General features: G+C 33.3%; 2 protein-coding genes, 1 non-coding gene and 1 pseudogene across 3 annotated transcripts; 3 read left to right on the top strand and 1 right to left on the bottom strand.

Moving 5' to 3' along the window:
• On the top strand, window positions 1-3,609 carry LOC124828940 (Intron maturase, type II family protein). The gene is made up of 3 exons (XM_047302339.2): window positions 1-261; window positions 359-2,802; window positions 2,949-3,609. The coding sequence occupies exons 1-2, from the start codon at window positions 168-170 to the stop codon at window positions 2,656-2,658; spliced, it is 2,394 nt and encodes a 797-aa protein (XP_047158295.1). The 5' UTR covers window positions 1-167; the 3' UTR covers window positions 2,659-2,802; window positions 2,949-3,609.
• A 4,030-nt stretch (window positions 3,610-7,639) lies between these two features.
• TRNAH-GUG (transfer RNA histidin (anticodon GUG)) lies at window positions 7,640-7,711 on the bottom strand. Its single transcript has one exon. It is a non-coding gene; the product is annotated as a tRNA-His (tRNA).
• A 3,489-nt stretch (window positions 7,712-11,200) lies between these two features.
• LOC124828910 (peroxisomal targeting signal type 2 receptor pseudogene) lies at window positions 11,201-11,930 on the top strand (annotated as a pseudogene).
• A 2,157-nt stretch (window positions 11,931-14,087) lies between these two features.
• On the top strand, window positions 14,088-18,265 carry LOC124828941 (glycine-rich protein). The gene is made up of 7 exons (XM_047302340.2): window positions 14,088-14,246; window positions 14,731-15,235; window positions 15,337-15,506; window positions 15,590-15,670; window positions 15,813-15,888; window positions 16,597-16,671; window positions 17,757-18,265. Exons 2-7 carry the CDS (start codon window positions 14,752-14,754, stop codon window positions 17,954-17,956), a joined length of 1,086 nt encoding a protein of 361 aa, XP_047158296.1. The 5' UTR covers window positions 14,088-14,246; window positions 14,731-14,751; the 3' UTR covers window positions 17,957-18,265.
• Window positions 18,266-21,519: the final 3,254 nt, after the last annotated feature.

The raw sequence follows: 21,519 nt of genomic DNA on the forward strand, positions 1-21,519 counted from the left end.
AGAGTGAAGACTGGTGTGCCAAAAGGCAAACCATAGTTTAGCGGGAAGCTATGGAGGCGCCAGAAGCAAAGAACATGTTCTTCTTCCTGTGCTCCGACGACAATAGATAGCCCCAGTTTCAGCTACATTTTACTTTCCTGTGAAACGACAGGGACATATTCATCACTATGCGCATTGTTACTACCGTCGCCAACTCTCTCAAATCACTCCGCAGCCTCCACTTTCTCAGAGTCACCTCTTCTGCCCCCCTTCCGTTCAAGGGTAAGCCAAACATCTCTTCCAATTTTCTCATTTTCATTCTTCAATTCCATACTTATGATGACAAAAGCGATGATCAATTGTTATGTATTTCCCACAGACAAACAGCTGATTGAAACACAACAAGGCAGCGCCAACTATTCACCGGATAATGATCACACAATTGGAAAGGCAACGCTGGCGATGGACCTCGCCTCTCTACTCGAGGAACCGAAGCCGAAACCGAAACCCAGGAGTCGGATGGAGCTTAAGCGATTTTTCGAGCTCCGAATAAAAAAACGGGTCAAGGAGCAACACACCAATGGCAAGTTCCACGACCTTATGAAAACCGTGATTTCCAACGCAGAAACCCTTCGCGATGCTTACAACTGCATCAGGATCAACTCGAACACTCTGGACGCGACTTCGAGTTCGAGCCACGACGCTTCATTTTTGGATGACCTAGCTGAAGAGCTCGGGAAAGGGGATTTCGACGTGTCTGCAAATACGACGTCGTTCTCAACGAGGAGAGGTTCTGTGAACAAAGAGATATTAGTGCTTCCCAATTTGAGGCTGAAGGTTGTGCTGGAAGCGATGAGAATAGCTCTGGAAGTTGTATACAAGCCACATTTCTCGAAGATCTCGCACGGATGCCGGAGCCGGAGGGGCTGCGCCGCCGCGTTGAAGTACGTGTGCAAGGGTGTTTTGAGTCCTGATTGGTGGTTCACAGTGCTTGTGGTTAAGAAATTGGATGTAGCTGTTTTGGAAAAGCTGATTTCCATAATGGAGGAGAAGATGGAAGATCCTATTTTATATGGTTTCATTCGGAGTATGTTTGATGCTGGAGTGTTAAATCTAGAGTTTGGGGGTTTTCCTAAGGGACATGGTCTCCCACAAGAAGGGGTTTTGTCCCCTATTCTGATGAATATTTATCTTGACCTCTTTGACAGTGAATTTTGCAGGCTGTCGATGAAATATGAAGGCATCTGCGGTGGAGGGCTAAATGAGCGAGACAGGTCTGGCTCCGTGTTGCGCGATTGGTTTAGGAGACAGTTGGATGGAGATGATGTTAGGAAGAGTTCTGGTGTGAAAGTTTACTCTTGTCGCTATATGGATGAGATGTTTTTTGCAGTTTCTGGTTCAAGGGATGCTGCTGTTAATTATTTGTCTGAGGTCCAGAGTTATTTGAGCAGTTCTCTGCTGTTGGATGTGGGTGATCAAACTGATGTATTGCCCTGTGATGGGTCTCATGGTATCCGGTTTTTGGGAACTTTGGTGAGAAGAACAATTAGGGAGAGTCCTGCTGTAAAAGTTGTTCACAAGTTGAAAGAAAAAGTGGAGCTATTCACTCTGCAAAAGGTTGAGGAGTGGAATTATGGGACACTTAGAATTGGGAAGAAATGGTTGGGTCACGGTTTGAAGAAAGTTAAGGAATCAGAAATCAAGCATTTAGCAGATAGTAGCTCCCTCCTGAACAGGGTTTCCTATTTCCGTAAGTCTGGAATGAAAACTGACCATTGGTATAAGCACTTATGTAAGATATGGATGCAAGATCAGGCAAAAAATGTCGATAGTGAGGAAATTATCTTATCTAAGTTTGTTGCAGAGCCGGCTCTTCCTCAAGAACTAAAAGATTCCTTTTATGAATTTACAAAGCAGGCAGAGCGGTATATATCTGCTGAGGCAGATTCTATTCATAAGCTTTTGCCAGATAATAACAGCTCAACCGATCATCCTGTGGCAAAAACTGAGACTGTTGCTCCTATCAATGCCATAAAGATGCGTCTACTGAGATATGGATTGACAACAAGTAAAGGGTACCCACGGTCTGTTAATTTGCTTATCATGCTAGATACAACTGAAATTATTGACTGGTTTTCAGGGATTTCTTGCCGCTGGCTGAAGTGGTATGAAAATTGTGTTAACTTCGATGAGATAAAGCTCTTGATTACATATCACGTTAGGAAATCATGCATTCGTACTTTAGCAGCAAAGTACCGGGTACATGAAATTGAGATAGAAAAGCGGTTGGGTGAAGAACTTATCAGGATTCCATCAACACAGGAAACAGAGAAGGAGATGACAAATGAAGCATTGGACGTTCAAGCTTTTGATAACGATGAGGCATTAATGTATGGAATTGCTTCTAGTGGTGTGTGTTTGTTGTCTCTAGCGAGAATTGTTACGCAGGCAAGACCATGTAATTGCTTTGTAACAGGGTGCTCATCTTCAGCACCTAGAGTCTATACTCTACACGTCATGGAACGGCAGAAGTCTCCTAGCTGGAAGACTGGATTTTCAACCTGCATTCATCCAAGCTTAAATAAACGACGATTAGGGTTGTGTAAGCAGCATTTGAGGGATTTGTATCTTGGGCATATATCACTTCAGTCTATTGATTTCAGTGCATGGAAGTCATAAATTATATTTGTAGATTTCTCAAGTTGCTTGGATTTAACTCGCTTATTACTTCATATCATTGATAGTGAAAGTACTATTGAAAACGAGATATGAGATGGTATCCGATACTTTCTCCTTACCAGCAGATTTTCTCAAAGCACAAAGGTGATTCTTGGTCCTTCATTATTGAGATTTTCATTTTAGAAGGCATCAAAGCATGACAACGGCTATATTTGATAGTTGGAGTCGGCTTTATTGGGTTTTTATCGTCATTCTAATCAAGATTTAATTTTTCTGTAATCTTTCTCAAGGTCAAGTGTTTCCTTCGATGATCTTGGTGCATTTTTCAATTTACCGATGCAACACTGGCGCCCAGTCACTCATTTATTAAGTTGAGGGAATTTTCCAAGAACTGGTTATTTGTAGTGTGTTTGGGAATCAATTTAGAGGCTTCCGAATGGGAAATCCCACTCTCCAAAGCAGCAAACATAGAAGGAAGGGAGGACATAGATCCACGTTCAATTCAATGTAATTAAATTCCAAACACGCTTGTCGTCCTATATAAGGTGAGCTCTAAGCATCTTCTCATCTATTAATAGTTGTGCATTGATCGATTTCCCAGCATAAATACCTTTTAATAGTGAAGGCCGAAGAGGTTTTAACCAATGGCCATCAATTTAACGGTTGATGCCAAGGCTATTGGATGGAAAAAGAGTAGTTTTACTATGATATTCACTCGTGTTACAGACCCGAGAGAAAGAGATTAGGGATAAAGGTGAGAAAGAATAGGACCAAAATTCTGTTGATGGTTGATTGATTGGTGAACAAAACAAGGAGAATTCTCTGCCCAAGGGTTTCCCTTTTAACCAAAGGTTTTCTGTTATTGCCTATTTATGCATTATAACAAATCTGATTACAAATGCTCTACTATGTAAGCTTGTTTGAAAGCATGTTTACTGTAAAGTTTGTACACTGACCACAAATGTGATATTTTATTGACAAAAATAAAATAATACAATTTAAAGAAATAAAGTAATTAACATAATTCCTGATTTCCAGTTATACACACATTTCCCTAATTGCAAAAGATCTAATCATATCATTAACAAAGCAAAATGCATACTCTTAACCACCTTAACTGCACATTCTGTTGTAAGAACTCTTATCTAACTATTCTTTGTGCAAAATCCGCATGATTTTTTCCCCTATATAACCTAGAATAAGGAGTCAAAATTGATTCTGGGTTCGGTTGTTTATGGACTGGCTTATAAGTCATGCTTGCGAAACAATATCTAGTCAACTGCAGTAAGTAATTTTTTTTTTCAATGAATGGTATATTTGTACGTTGGTCAGGTATCCACCAACAGTTTTTACATTTTCCACCTGTTTGACCAACCAATTGCTATGTCAATTTCTATATTTTTTGAAAACTAGAGAATGACAACTGGTTACCATGAGCTTGCATGTTTTTAGGCAGAAATTTGATGTCCACTGTCATCCAAAATTCACACATTCACGTCAACATGTAAAATTGCAATGTACTTTTAAGGAATTATCTGTGTGATGTGTAAGTCCTAGGATATAACATAATATTCTCAATGATGAGGAGACAGCATAACTAATTGCGTTTTAAAGTGAGACTAACCTAGAAATTTTCAGAGGGAATAAGGAACTGTGGGAGGAAAACTCTATGCAATATGCTTATCTAATACCACTATTTATCTATATGTATAATCAGTGATACACCTCTTAGTGTCTTTTTTTTTTTTTCTAATTTTACTCTTTTAACTATTACTTTTAAAATTTAAATAATTTGTTATTATATCTTATCATTTTAGTAACTATTCTTTTGATTTCAAACAATTATTCATTATTAAAAAAAAATTATTTACATTTTTATCATTTTAGTAACTACTTTTTCAAATTTAAATAATTATTTATAAAAAAATTATTAATGCAATATTACTTATAATATTTTTTTATTTCAATAATAATTATAGGTAAAGAAGATTGATTTTTGTAATTGTCTTTTTGGTGTAGACGTTTCATTTCTAGTTTTACTCTTATCTATAATTATATATAATGAAATACCTTCTTTTGTGCACACATTTATTATTCTTATTTTATCTTTTATAGTATAATTATTTATTAATTTTGTAAACATTAATAGTTATTTTAACATGTTTTTATATAAAACTGTCTTAGAAGTTTTTCTTTTTTTCTATTCGTTTCATGATTTGTTGTTCTTCATCAAAATTCTGTTTACATTTAAGTACTTCTTCGCGTTGTTTTTTTCTTATTTTGTTTATTGTGGATATTCTTTTTGTTTGTTGTGGATATTGAAAAATATTGGAATAAGAACGTTATTAAAACGACACTAGCCAATAATGAAACTTGCAATGACATAATTATCTATCATAAGTCAAAAAACACCAAAGAAATAGCGTGGTATATATACACTTCAGCCAATTTTATTCATCAATTTCAACCTATAATATTAAACAACCTTACAAATCAAGAAAAAAACAAAAATCATGAAATTATATTGAGAGATTTGAATTCCTGTTTACTTAAAGGAAAAAAGTTAACATTCCAGAAAAAAAAATCAATGATAAATCTCTTTCACTATCCTATATTTTTTTTCTTTTCTTTTACATATATAAAAAATATCACTTTTTTATAATTATTTTATCCTTATATTAAATAAATGTAATGTGTATTAAAATATTATTACTCTTTCCTCACTTGATGAATAACAAATATTATATTTATATACAAATGCGGCATCATTTAAAAATATAATATGTTTAATACTAACATAAACACCAATGTACATGTGTATTATTTAATTCTACTTCATCATTATTAAATTCTTAATCTTTATATTATTTTAAAAATTTACTTATACTTCTTTAAAATTTTGTATGAATTGAATATTATCATAAAATTAAAAATATTTTCCACCTAAAATGTAATATATTATAGATATTTAAAAAATGTAAATATATAGACATTGTCGCTAATAATATAATATATTATATATATCTAAAAAATGTGGATACACATATATTATTGCACCTGTGTTTCCATTAGTAATAATAAAATGGTATTTTAAATCTGCGAAAGGATATAAGACGAGGTTAGGTCTAAATGACTGAGTGAAACCAAATATTATTTTAATAATTAGGTTTAATGTCACCAGAAGTCCTTCGTTCTGTCCAAAATCTTAAATAGAGGTCCTTTTCTTTTCGGCATATCAATTGGGTCTTTTTTATTGTTAATTTGATTCAATTAGAGGTCTGCCGTCAAATTCAGCAAACGGTCGTTTAATAATAGGTAACGTGGCATCCTCCTTAAATGTGTAATGACATGTGGCATTAAAATTGATTTTTGTTTTAAAAAAAATTAAGGAGAGAGGTGATATCAGATGGAGTGAAGGGCAAAGGTGGAAAAATTAAAAATTTTTAGTGAGCATCGCGCTAAGCTACGTCTCCACGTCGTTGACGCTCATCGGAGAAACAATCCTTCCGGTGACGGTTCCGAGCACGGAGATGGAGTCGTTGAGGCGGTCCAGCGCGTCACCGATGACGGAACTGCAGACGTTGATCGCCTTCTGCAGACGCGCATCGTGTTCTGCATTTGCACGGAGCTTGGAAGGGAAGTTGGAGAGCTTAGAGAGCTCGTCAATGGCGACGCGTAGCGAGAGCTTGAAGAGGAGCTCCAGGTCGGTTGTGTTGGATTTCGGCAACGAGGATATGGTGGAAAAATTAAAAATTTTTAGGGCTGTCACCTTTAATTGGGGGAAAATATTAGGGGAAAGGTTGTTATTATTATGGTTCGTGTGAAGGGGAAAAATCGCGTTGTATGTTCGATTGCCCATTGCATATGCGGTGGTAGAAGGAGAAAATCCTTGATTTTTTGTTCTTCTGTCATTATTATTCTTCAGCTCTTTGCTGCTTACTCACTCTTTCTTCTAATGTCTAGAGTGATTCTTTCTACCATTTTCTTTTCTTGTACGTGGATTTCTGCTAATAGGGTTAGTCAGAAAGGGAAAAGAGGAAAATTTCTTTGGATTTTGAAGTCTCTGGTTTCATGTTTGTTTCTAAAGTATAGCTTGTGAGGTTTTTTCTTTTTATGAGTGGAGCGGGTGCGGGACGGGTTTCAACTTATCAAAATTCAAGAACGAGCCTTGCAAATTCAGGGGTTGGAGAAAGATAGGGAAAATTTTGATCTTTTTGGGTGCAGATAAACAACTTTTGTCGTTACCCATTTAAGTTGAAAGTCTTAATTCACATTAATTGGTGTTTATGATTGATAAAAGCTATTAAAGTGAAAAGATTGATTTTTTGATAACGTCTTAATACTTTGGTTGTTTCTGCAGTTGTTTACTCCAAATTTTTGGGCAATGGAACACAGTTGGAAAAGAAAGTCTCCAGAAAATGAAGACTTTTTACACTTGAATGACTTTTCTCTAGATGACCTTAATGAAGATCTCTTAGAGAGGGTGCTTTCATGGCTACCAACTTCCTCCTTCTTCTGTCATACTTCTGTCTGCAAGAGATGGAAGTCAGCTGCTGCTTCTGTGAGTTTCAAGCTTGTCTGCTCACAGAAGCCCTAAAAAGTTTTAATTTTTCCACCTTTGCCCTTCACTCCATCTAGTATCACCTCTCTCCTTAATTTTTTTTAAAACAAAAATCAATTTTAATGTCACATGTCAATATACATTTAAGTGAGCATGCCACGTTACCAATTATTAAACAACCGTCTGCTGAATTTGACGGCAGACCTCTAATTGAATCAAATTAACAATAAAAAGGACCCAATTGATACCTAAAAAAGAAAAGAGATCTATTTAAGAATTTGGACAAAAAGAGAGACTTCTGGTGACATTAAACCTAATAATTACTAAAATAATTTTTTTTTCAATATCCTGTCAAAATAAATTAATAAAACAAAATTAAGCTTTTGAACCATAATATATAACAAAATTATAAAACACAATTGTGGTTGCTGGGATTCGAGCCCAGGTCTCCACGGCCACAACGTGGAATTCTCACCACTAAACTACAACCACATCTTGCAACTAAATCCATATAGCTTTTATTTGATTTATTTGTATATAGGGTTATATATACCCAATTCGACAGATTAATAATAAATTTTTATTACTTAAATCTGTGAAATACTCATGGGTAAATAAGTGTCTTGCTGGAAGAAGATTGGTGATAGTGTACAGTCGATGAAAAGGAGTTTTACAGAGAGAGAATATTAGCAGTGAAAAAAGAGGGTTTACAAATAGTGAGGAAAATGGGTGTGGGTGCTTAGAAAAGAAAATAAGGATTACTACAATTGGTTTAGTCACACAAAATTAACGATGCTAGCACAATCCATTAAAGGTATAGTATTTTCTTTAGTTATGTTGAATTTTGGTCACCAAAAACCATCTACACTAAGTATCAAAGAATCTTTAGATATTTTTGCTATAATTCTTGAACGTGCATAGCTTCAATTTCTACCTTTTGATGGAACTAATTATAATCCTACCTTTAGATGTTATAATTAAATAATTATTTTGAATGTTTTATACGATTTGTGTTGAAATTTTTTACATACGTTGTATTTCACTGGAAGTTACATCAACATACATAATTTAGCAAACAAATTAATTAAATATTCAAAACATTTGAACGTTATTTAACAACACCATAGTTTTTTAAAACATCAAATTTTTAACCTAACTTACAATAATAATAATAATAATAATAAACAAGTAAGAATTATTGTTGGTAGGTCATAAATAAAACCATATTCAACCCAATTCCAACTTATTTGACTTAGATAGTAACAGGCTCAATCTAATTCATGAAAAAATATATTTTCTAATCTAATATGACACAAACCCGTGATTTTTTAAGTCGAATTCAGTCACAAATTTAAATTGATCTTGACATGTATGATAAAGACTAGAGTTGTCAATTTGACTCATGACTTATGTACTAATCCTAACTCACCCTTGAATACACTTCATTTTCGGCCTCCCAATTAAGGGTCTCCCGAATTATGGGGTAAAAAAAAGTCTTAACCCCTAAAACTCCCTCTCAAGTAGGTTAGGGTCAGGGTCAACATCGGCTTGACCTTATTACAAAATTTTAATTAACTCTTAAAAACAATACCTTTAGCTTGGACCAAAGGCCAAGTTAGGCTATTTTAGGTTGAAGGTTGAGATGAGTCATTTTAGACCAAAAATTGAGACAAATCCTCTTAGACCAAGGTTCGAGATAGGTTGACCCAAGCTAAAGGTCGTGATGGGCCAAAGGTCGAGAAGGGTCAACTTGGGCTGAAGCTTAGGACAAGCATGCTAGGGCTGAAGGTCAAGACCAATTGGCCAAGATCGAAGGTTAAGACGAGCTGGCCCAGACCAATGGTCGAGATGGGTCAATCCAGGGCCAAGGTTGAAATAGGTTGGTCCAAAATGAAGGTTGACAAAGGCTAGTTTAGGCTAAAAGTTGAGTTGGCCTAGGATGGATTTTGGGTTAGTAGGTCTATGTCAAACGTCACAAGAGTCGGCCTAGGCCAAATTTTGATCGAGCAAAGCCTAGCTGAAATTTTGCCAAATTCGACCTAGTTGGTCGTGACCAAAATTCATCAAAGTTGACCTAGGTTGAAATTCGAACGAGTCACCCTATGCAAAAATTCAGCCTAGTCAACATTTATCTTAATTGATCAAATTTCGAGCGAGTTAGCCCTTGGTGAAAATTCGGCCAACTCGGTCCCAACCGAGTTTGACCGAGTGAACCTCGACCAAAATCAGCGGAGTCAACCTCATCCCAATTTTAGCCTCAGCCTTAGTCGAAGTTCAAGACAGGTGGGACAGGGTTGAAGGTTGAGACAATTGGCCCAAGCTGAAGGTCGACACTAGTGTGACCTGGGTCGAAAGACGAGACTGATTAACCTAACTCAGGACGAAGGTCAACTAGGGGGAACCCAAGCCGAAGGTTAAGACGATTGGCCCGAGCCAAACGTCAAGACTGATGCGAACTAGACTGAAATTTGAAACTGGTCGACCTTACTCAAGGCGAAAGTGAACTAGGATCAATCCGAATCGAAGTTTAAGACGAGTTGAGCTGGACTAATGGTTGAAATGGATCAACCTGAAATAAAGGTCTATCTTGAACAACCTCAAAGTCAAAACCTGATTATTTAGATTGAAAGTCGAGATTAACTATCATAAATCATATGTCTAATTATATATTTTAAAAAATTATATTTTTTCATGTTTAAAAAAGTCCATGGCTTAACACATAATATTTTATGGACATTTTAACTATATGAACTTTTAATGAGAGTTCTTTTATTTTGTGGACTTTTTTAATTCTACTAAATGTAAATCCAGAAAAACCCTTAATAGCGACTAAATTAACCATTCTAATATCGACTACTAATTTTAGATATCATTATATTATTTTAAGGATGATTTAATAGTTCAATATTAAATATTTTTATGTATGAGATACTTTACTAAATATCAACTCTAACTGTGACTAAAAGGCAAACCAGAAGAGAAATATATATATATATATATATGTAAATATACAAAGTAAATTTATAAAGAAATTATGCTTTATTTAAATACATTAAATCTTTAAAATTCTTGTAAATTTATAAATTCCTTTTTAAATCTTATAAATTTATGTTTTAAAAATCTTCAAAAGTTAAATTATAAAATCTTAATCATATAAATCTTTTAAAAAATCATTGTAATTTTACAAAAACTTATGTAATTGTTTGGTTTAATCATTCACGAAGTCCCTATTTTCGGGTGGAATCTCAATTTAGTCCCGTTGTTTATGAAAATCTCAATTGGGTCCCAAATTTATGAAAATTGCAACAATTGGATCCTTTCTGTTAAATTGTCTCCAACGACGTTAGTGCGTGTTTGACGTGGCACGCTATAGTCAGTTTCTTAATTGACGTGGCTGACTGAAGTAGGGTAGCTCGTGGATATTATTATTCCAACCTTTTTCTACTACAACCTATTACCCTACCCTTCTAAAACCAAAATTACTTTATCTTACACATGGGGTCCACCCAATAATAAATAATCATTTCCTATTTCTCTTCTCAACAAAGAATTTTAGCATTCTAATACACTTACGACCCTGCACCTCTCTCTAACTCTCCTTCTTTCTAATTAAATTTCTTTTTCTCTCCGAAAGCCAAACCTATTCCCAGTACTTCTCTCACGTCTTGCTCCATTTAAACACATACCCCTCCACACATCAATCCAATTTTGTTTTCTTCCCTAGGCAGACTGAACTGATCAATGTTATTTGAACCTGCAGAATCAGGCTTGATCAAGGAAGATGGTTGTTTCCCACTTGGGGTAGCCTCTGCCCCACGGTCTCTGTCAGACACTTCAGCCTCTCCATTCTCCTGCCGTGCCTTGGCAGCAGCCAGTGCTGATGCTTGAACCAGATACTCCACACCTTTAGCAATTCGCCTGTTCAAAGTCCTTTAGATAAATGAAGCCAAACAAGTAACATTAAATACTTTGCCCAATAAAATGAAAACAACTATTGTACTGAGGTCCCTGAAGCATGGCATTTTCAGTATTGATATCTGTATAAATGTCACCATTCATTGGGGGTGCAACAGGATTTCCCAAAACAACAGAACCATCAGCAACTGCCTCAGGAACTGCTTGCCTCGCCTGTTTTCAAAACCCCCCTTCAACGGCTACTCCGTAAAGTTCAGCCCCTTCTATGAGAACCGCCTCGTCGTTGCCACCGCCCAGAACTTTGGTATCCTTGGCAACGGCCGCCTCCACGTCCTCATCCTCTCCCCGGACCCCTACCTCCCCATCGCGGAGCTTGCCTCTTACGACACCGCCGATGGTGTCTACGACGTAGCCTGGTCGAAATCACATGACTCCATCGTCATCGCCGTCGTGGGCGATGACTCTGTGAAGCTCTACGACCTGGCCCTACCCCCACTTCCAACCCGATCTGCTCCTTTCCGGAACACACCCGCGAGGTCCACTCCGCCGACTACAACCCCGTCCGCCGCGACTCTTTCCTCTCCTCCTCCTGGGATGACATCGTCAAGCTCTGGACCCTCGACTGCCCCACCAGCGTCCGCACCTTCAAGGAGCATGCCTATTGCGTCTACTCCGTTGTCTAGAACCCCCGTCTACAAATGTCAGGAACTATAGGGTTCCGGTGAGTGTGCTTAATGGGCACGGATATGCCGTGAGGAAGGTGACGGTGTGCACATCATTACTCCACGTCAATTAAAAAACTCGTGTCACGTCAGTTAAGAAACTGACTACATGCCACGTCAGTTAAGAAACTGACTACATGCCACGTCAAACACACACTAACGTCATTGGAGACAATTTAACGGAAAGGATCCAATTGTTGCAATTTTCATAAATTTGGGACCCAATTGAGATTTTCACAAACAACGGGACTAAATTGAGATTTCACGCAAAAATAAGGACTTTGTGAATGATTAAACCTAATTGTTTTTATGTTAAGAACATTAAATTTCAATTGAATACACTTCCTGATCCATAGTTTATATGCTTATTGGTTTCCCACCAACAAAAATTCATTAAAAATAATCTAAATGGATAGATTATTAGTCTAAAAGTATTTAAAAATAAACAATAAAGCGTTTGGTGGAGTTAATTACCTTAAAGAAAGAAGGTCCCATAGCTGATAGAAACCGATAGGTAGGTAGAGACAATGTTTATCATTATTCGATTCACAACAAAAATATTCATCCGTTGTATGTTATCAAACAAATATCTAATTAAAAAATGTCTTGAGTATTTTAAAATTCACTCTTATCCTCGATACTCATAGATATTTTAAAAAATATATTTTATAAAATTTTAAAATAAAACTACAAAAAAAAATATAATATAAATTAAAATTTGATTTTAATTAAATTTAATAAATTAATAAAATACAAGTTAAAATTTTATTTTAATTTTTTGTGAGTAATATATATCCGTAAATACAAATAGTATAATATTCGCACCGACCCGTTTATGATAATGAAATATTCGTTACCCGTCAACTTTACCTTCAAACACAATTATTTTTGTCGTCATTATCGATGGATTATATTATTCCTATTCTTTTATTTATGAAAGAATTAAAAAGTAACTCTTCGTTTGAACATATTTATAAAATTGTAATAAATAGTATGAATGTTTATTGTTTAAATAATAATGATAGTAATAATTAGTCTTTAAATAGTTATTAAAAGATGACCGTTAAAATAATCACAACTGATTAAGAATAAATAATATTTGTCTTCAAACTTTTCCATAATTTAATGAAAATTAAATGTATATTAAACTTTAACATAAATTCTGTTGAGTTTTACATAATTATTCCTCGACAACACCTCAGTAAATATTAGAACACCATTGAAATATTTTTTCATTATTAAAAAATCAATACACATCTATATATGAATAAAAAATCAATTTAATTATAAAATGATAAATAAGGAGAGGTTGAATCAATATTTTTAATTGAAAGATATATGGTACTAATAATACTGCATGTTTCATTTAACTATATTGATAATTATATATGGGTAAATAATAAATTATTAGGAATTTCACTTTTAAAGGAAGGGGATTATCATTCAAAAATTTAGTTGTATAAGAAAATTGACTAGTATTCCAAATTCGAGTAATATCCACAAATTTTACCTTTTTTTATATGTTAAAAAACACTTCTCTGTATAAGATTAATACCTTAATGCTAACATTGTAAATTGATTTTATTATATAATTTTATTGAGTGTCAAATTGAGTAGATAAATATCTATTGTAGATTTTGAAAAACCTATTTGAATACAATATTTATGTTTTCCTTGTTGTTTTTCTCTTATTACCATATGTTGAATATTCTTAAACTATTTTATATTTTGAAAAATGCATTGAATAGATCTTGTGATTTTTTAATTGTTATGTCATATTAAACAATATTTTTTTGTGTTAAAAAATAACACTTATAATTTATAATAATAATAAAGTTACTTAATATATCAGAAATAAAAAAGTTAAAAAGCTACATTTATACAAACTCAATAATACATTTATAGAAATGAAAGAAAAAATTGTGAAAAAGATGATGCAAGACTGTACATTGTTTAAATATAAATTTAGTAGAAAAATATATATATAATATTTTTTGTTCAACATAGTGATAATATTTGTATAGAATAATAAGAATAAAATGATATTAAAAATCTTAATAACGTAAGAATATTTAAATTGAATGGATATATTTCTACACTATAAATCTATAAAAATAAAATTGAAGTACTGAAATTTACTGAGGTGGTGAAAAGGTTGTTGGGCCCGGTTATGAGAAACAGGCCCACGTATGTTCGCGCTCAATGGATGCTGACGATGATATCTGGTATATGAGATATATATCAATTATGCTAGAAAGTTCTGTTTTCATGAAAGAATTACGAATCATCCTGCATAAATTGGGAAAGCAGTTCTAGGTTTCAAGTAATTGGGTTGGTCTTTCACCACTCTTTTTCGATTTCGCCATCTCTACTCGCCCATTGTCTTTCTGGTACACCTCCCTGTCAAATCTCCCCTTTTCATTTTACGGATTTTGAATTTTATTTATGTTAATCTGGTTTCGCCTTATGCTTCAGAGTTTTTCATTCCTAGTTAATGTTGGATTTGTTTCATCTTTCTTCCTGTTTAAATCAACTAGTTAACATGATTTTTCGTTCATTGGTTCTGTAATTGAAATTCGATATATGCAAATAAGCCTTTTGGCCTTCTTTTTCTGGGCCTTTCTAGGGATTATCAGGAAGTTGCTAGGGTTTAAAGCATGTGTTTACATTTGAAAACAATGATTAATATTGTTATATTCTCTTATAGGTTCATTTGCAGCAAGAATTTAATAACAATATATAATCATTAATTATACTTCATAAGGGTGATTTATAATGAAAAGATTTTTCTGAAATAGCTTGTATTAAATCCTTGATTAATATTTGAATGGTTTATTGCGTTTTAATTACCCTGGTTGCAACCTGTATTTTCAGTGAATACTGCACATAGACAGAATGCAAGGACGCGGAGGTGGCAGGGATCCTTTCTCCAATTTTGGTGACCCTTTTGGTGGGTTTGGAGGGTTTGGTTCCTTTGGACCTCCCAGGAGTTTAATGTCAAGCTTTTTTGGGGGTAGGGACCCGTTTGACGATCCTTTCTTCACCCAGCCTTTTGGAGGGCTGTTTGAATCTAGTTCCTTTGGTAGTTCTACTGGATTTCCTTTTCCACCGGGTATGCATCCATCTGGGTTTCTTCAGCATCAAGTTCCAGGGATGCAACCATCCGGGTTTATTCAACATCAATTCCCGCGGGTGCATCCGTCTGGGTTCCTTGACCATCAAGCTCCAGAGCCTAGTAGACAAAGGGGACCAATCATTCAGGAATTGGACTCTGATGATGAAAACGAGGACACAACAGAAGAGAGGAAAGAAAATCCAAGAAAGCATAGTAGGTCAAATGATGAACCTTCAGTTGAACATCCAGATGATGAAACTGAAGGTAATGCATGTCTTCTCCTTCAGCAGTAGGGGATTTTGCTCTATCTCTAACAAGGGTCAGCTTGGATTTGCTTACTCTGATTATTATAATTCATGTTGCAGGGAAGAAGAGCAGACATTTGTACTCTGGAAATGAGTACAATAGAGTCATTACAACTGGGCCTCAGCCTCAATCTCAAAGCTTCTACTTCCAGAGCTCAACAGTTAGCTATGGTGGTGCAAATGGAACGTATTATACCTCCTCAAGGACAAGAAGGAGTGGGAGTGATGGAGTAAGCATTTGAATTGTTGATTAAAAGCTATAGTGAAAGATTTGCAGAATGTTGTTTTTCTGATGCCATTTTTTCTGTGTTAGGTGACCTTTGAAGAGAGCAAGGAGGCTGATAGTTCAAAAAGAGAAGCTTCTCACTTAATTTCTAGAGGCATTCATGGCAAGGTATACTCATGCATCTCTTTGGTTGCTATGGTAGATTCATTTGTTTTGGTTTTGGAATAACTTTTTGCTGTTAACTTTTAATTCTTTAACTTATAACAGGTCTCTTAATCATGTGGTTTTACTTATATGTGATGTTTTGTAGGGTCATTCCCTCTCCAAGAAACTGCATTCTGATGGTAGGGTGGATACTATGCAGACTTTGCACAATATAAATGAAGGTAGGTCATGTATATGATATTCGTGAAAGTATGGTGTGATATCATATGACCATAGTAGTCAATGGTTCGTTATAGTGCTGCTATTGTATTGTTGCCTACGGTTGCAGCAATGGCCCCTTTGATGGAAGGCTGGTTTGTTGCAACTTTATATAGCAGTGACTATTTAATGCAACCATCTGTCCCGTAGCTCTCTTCTGAGTTTCCAGCTAACCCACATTCTTTGGGACTCTTTCTGTGGTCTTTACTCTGATAACATCTTGGGGTTCTGTTCACCTTAAAAAGGGACTTATGTTTTGTTTTTCACATTTGTGCGTATGATATGTTATATGTCTATGTTTTGTTTTCTCCTTTTTTCACTGTTGTGTTCAGTTCAGATAGGTAAACCTTACATTGACCTTTGTCTCTGTACTTTTTTTTTCCTTTTATTTTACTTGCATGACCCTTCTTGTTTTTGACTCCTGTGTTTGGCTAGAATTATGACTTTAGCTGTTAATATGCAATTAATTATGGCTATTTTTGTAGCATTTATATACTTGTGATGGAAATTATTTGTTATGTATAGAAATTTGGTAGTTGTGATCATCCTGCTATTCACTATCGAGATATGATGGTTTTGAACCACTATTTGGGATATATGAGATTACTTTCACACTTTCATATTCTTGAATGTCTGCATTCCTGAAAGGTTTTTGAGTTGTGATATTGTAGAGGAACTTACTGGCTTTGAAGAAGAATGGAAAAAGAAGGGTCAAAACTATATGCCTGGATGGACTGGGAGTATTGGTGAGTAATTATCTCTATTTACTGGAAGATATCTCTACCATTTACAATAGGATATTTACAGTTATATATTTATTATGATATTTACTGTTATATGTTTACATATATGTTTCCATAGTTTCCTTAACTATATTCTTTTAACAAATATCTGCTAAATTTTGTAATTTACTCATTGGATTATAACTATTAATGTACTTGAATAACTAGAATTGAACAAAATAAAGTAATTTACTGTATTATCAATAGTGTGCTATGGTGGTAGAGTGGCTAGGGCTGCTGTTTGCACAGTATAATAGCACACGGTTTAGTGTCATGGCTGTAAGCGCCTGTTACGCACTTGTGTGCAATTTGGCTTGCACCAGTGAAGTATTCCTAAACTTTTTAAATGCTCTTAAACCTTAAGTTTTGAGTTTTAACAGTGCACAAGTTTTTTTATTTTTTGGAGCAATGTCTTCGTGAAATGCTCTGCGTCCTGAGTGCGACCCCCCACTTCTGACACCTGCATTTTACCCCTGTTCTTTTGGTTTCTAGTGTTCTCTTTTGTTAATTGTTATTCTCTTTTCTCTTTGAAGAAAACAGGTGCGTATTTATTTAGTTACTTACTATGCGTAAATAATTCAGAATAGTGGTCATCCTATGACGAGCTATCCCACTATATTGTTTTTGCATCTATCAAGCTCGGTACAAAAATGATGGGCATCATTATTGTTTTTTTTTTCCACAGAAATCAGTTTTAATGAATGAAATGCATTTTTACTATTTTTCAAAGCTGCTAGGTTTTCCTTAAAAAAAAACTACTAGACCAGCTTATTCACGGGCACTTTCGTAGCACCACTATGTTTGTATTTCCATTCTCGAGCTCTTTTTCTGATATCTTCCTTTCATTATTCCTTCAACTCCCACATTCGCTCACACTATGAAATAATTCTTCCAGTACGTTTCGGGTATTCTTCTTTATGTTCATATACTTTTGGTTATGTATTACATTTGCAAACTTCCAGTATGTTGAAAGTATATTTTTCACTTTAAAAGGAGCTACGGTTGAATTGTTGTTTGTCCTTTTAAATTTGTGCTCTTGGGTGTTTCAGAAGCTAGCGGTAGTAATGGACAGGCTGAGCAGGCGAGGCGGGGAGGTTGGGCACTTCCGTCATCGGAGCATAGCCATCAGGTGACAGGAATATCTGAATCAAATGAAGTTGGTTCTTCTGGCGAATACAGGAGAGCAAGGGCACATTCAAACGGTGGCAGTCCATACAACCGTCCAGGAGTAGGGCGTGGCCGAAATTAAGGCTTTAATGTTGCTAAAATACTTAGAATCAATTAGCGATGTACACAGCGTCCTCATGTTAGTTAGTACTGTTACTCTTATGCGTTTCTTCTTCCCTTTCCCTACAGGTATATCACCTTACTACTGTTACTGTTAATATGTTTCTTCTTCCCTTTCCCAATATTCAATAGGATGGTTTGTCTATTGCAATTGTTATGGTGATGATAGGGGTTTAAGACCGACATTATGCCCTTAATACATCAAATTAATAGCGTCCTCTATCGCCATGCATGAGTTGTTTACTTTTTTTATGTTTTCTGGTTTGCGTGAGATGTTTTCGTGCCAAGAACGTGTGCCTGATGTTTTCTTACTACATGTCCAGAATCGACTAATTCTACTTTAATTAATTCTTGTTATGTGATTTTGGAGAACTGCGATTGGGTAGGATTATACAAATCAATCTACTAATTAAAAATGAAAATTATTCAATTGGATCATTCTTGTTAGATAGATGATGAGTCTTCCAATGTAGTTTTGTAACTTTTTTAGACCAATGAAATTACTATTAGGCCAATACATGTATGTACATAAAATATTAAAATTTTAATTTCTTAAAATTGTATGATTTAAGATTCTTAAAAAAGTAAAAAAATAAATAAATTTGTCTATCATATAGATTACCTGGTTGTTAAAAAATAATATCATGTTAATTAATGTGAAGCTAACACGATAGAATTACAAATGTTAATTAAAAGCGCTAATATGGTGGAGTACCATTTTTACATGCATAACTTTGAGACTCGTCTTTTTAAATTCTTATGAATTTTTAATATTTTGTTAATTGCGGTAAAATAAAAATTAAAAATAATTCTTACGTCAATGACATATGTGAAAATAATCTAAGAAAAGAAATATTATTTGTGTTCTTTTTAAATATTGTTTTATTAAATGTTTGAAGGAAGTTTATTTTGATATTTTTCTATAATGCTAAGGTTTATATATATTATACATGAATTTAATTTTAAACAAATTAAAATGATAAACTAATTAACTTAACATATTTTACAAACATAAAATATTAGATCGAATTTCTGAAGATAAATGATCACATTAAACATAAAAAAAAAAGATAGAATTCATTAGAAAATTCAATTGATTTATTCTCGTTACATAATATAAATGTAATAGATTTAGTCTCTAGCTTTTTGAGTTTCATTAGAAAATAATGTTGAAATTCCTAAAAGTTTATTCGTCAAAATAGAAATCCATACGAAGATATTGCAAAATTTATCATTCCGAATCGGTAGATTACTTGGACAATTTGGAGTATTTAAACGATAGAATAATATTGACTTCTATATTAGAAATAATAAGTTCAATTAATGAGTGTATCATGTAATTGTTCTTAGGTGAGGAAAAGATATACATCATGAACTGATTGAATATGGAAAGGTGATAAGATATTGATATTCAACCTGGTTGGACAATTTTATGTAAATTCTGCTACAATTTTAGATAAGTTGTTTTTTTTTTATATTATTTATAGTACAAATTTTAAAATAGTCTAAACCCATTAGAGGAACACACCTATACCTAAAGGAAGTATAATATTACAAATCAGTAACAAATGTTTAGTTATTAAGGTTGACAAAAAATAATGATATTATTGGCAAAAGAACTTAAAATATGATAATGGCTAACTTGTTTCCATAATAAAAATCTATGATATTACACATGATTAAGTTGGAAATCTGCTCACCTCTTCTCGAAATAAACTCTAAATGAAGATCCATATGAATATAACTCCAAGCAAGATAAAGAAAAGTTAAAAATAGTTTTTGAAAAATTGAACATTGTGTTCATTATGTTTAAGGATATTTAATTTTATATTTTGTTGCTTTAATTTGTGAGCTTTATGTTATCTTCAATTGGTCTATGTCTTACGTTAACATCTATTTTATAATACATTGGTTTAAGGCATGCTTTCAAGCTGCTCACCCAAATTTTCCAAAGTTTGGTGTTTCATTTGACTGAAATCGAACAACACTTTTATTTCTTCATATATTTTTTAAATTTTTTTATGAATCTATTCTCATACTTACGATCTTAAAAAAAAAACTTTATTTGAAACAACACTAAGTTCCAACTTTCATATTCCTCTAATGATTTTTTTCCCAAAACAAAGTTTATCATTGTTTTGTATTAATGAAATGTATGTTATCATTACGACTAATAAATTATTATGTTTCTACCATTTGAAAAAATTAATTACTATGTTAACTATCATTTGATCCTTAAAAAAATAAAAATTTTGCATCATTCAAATAGTTTGTACATTTGTATTATGAAAAGTCAGAAGCATGAACTTAACAATGTGAACATGTACTATGTAAGTAATATGTTTTATTTATTTTTCTTACCAAACTTTTATAATTGATTTGTTATGTTCTAATAAAATGCAACTTAAAAATAATCGATGAATTATGAGCATGAAGGTATTGAACTATGGATTATGATGTTTTGGTGATTATCTCTTTCATTTTTAAGATTATTTCTTCAAGTTATATATGAGTTAGAAATAATCATGTATGAGTTAGAAAAATCTAACTTTATAAAAAGAAAAATCTAATAGGGAAAAAGTACTTCTCGTTACCCGTATTGACTATAACAAAACTTTAAATAAATTGTGTTTCGAATATGATTTCTCTAAATACATGTCAATCAATACACATTTGTAACTATCTCTACTATTAAATAGTATAGATTTTTCTCAAGATATTAATTTAATGTGTTTTGATGTTATACAAATATTTTTCATACTAAAAAAAATATTAAAGTTGGTGTACAAGATACAAATAATTAATTGGTTGAACTAGATGATTAATCATTTAGTCAACGTAATTCAACTTAATGAAATCAAAATAGTTGATCACTTTGATTCACACTATATTGTTAAATATTGATGAATTAACATAGTTTACTACTTCTACATTTAGTTATTTCATATTTAGATCTTTTAATTTATTAAACTGGAATAACAATAATAGTAATAATAATGATGATAATTTTTGTAAGAATAACAACAATAATGTTGAAATGTTGTTATTTAATTAATCAAACATATTAGTTTTCCGTTTTGCTTTTTCAAATAGTTTAAAGTCTTGCCTTTTTAAATAAATAAGTTAAGAAATATATTAGACCATTTTGATTGAGAAGAAACAATTATGAAATATTTGTTGGCTTTGAACGGATATCACCGTATTATATTACTTTAAACAGTCCTAACCCTTTTGTATCAAGTATAATTGAAGAGGAAGGAAATGCACCAATGAATGTCATTTGGATAAATTGGTGAGTAAGGAAAGTGTAAAAAAAAAGAAGATAAATTATAAATTAAACAAACATTCACTAGGAATAATTTAACTTTTAGTATTCCGTGAAATAATTTGTTGTTGTAAAATATAATTTTTTTCTTAATATTTTACAATGAATTTTCTTTATTTTAATTATAATTTATATTTCTACATTAAATTATTTTATAAAGTTATGAACATTAACATATATAAATTATTACCATTTTTTTT

This window comes from Vigna umbellata, chromosome 1 (genome assembly GCF_029865625.1).
Source record: "Vigna umbellata cultivar VRB3 chromosome 1, Vumbellata_1.0, whole genome shotgun sequence".
Taxonomy (NCBI): Eukaryota; Viridiplantae; Streptophyta; class Magnoliopsida; order Fabales; family Fabaceae; genus Vigna; species Vigna umbellata.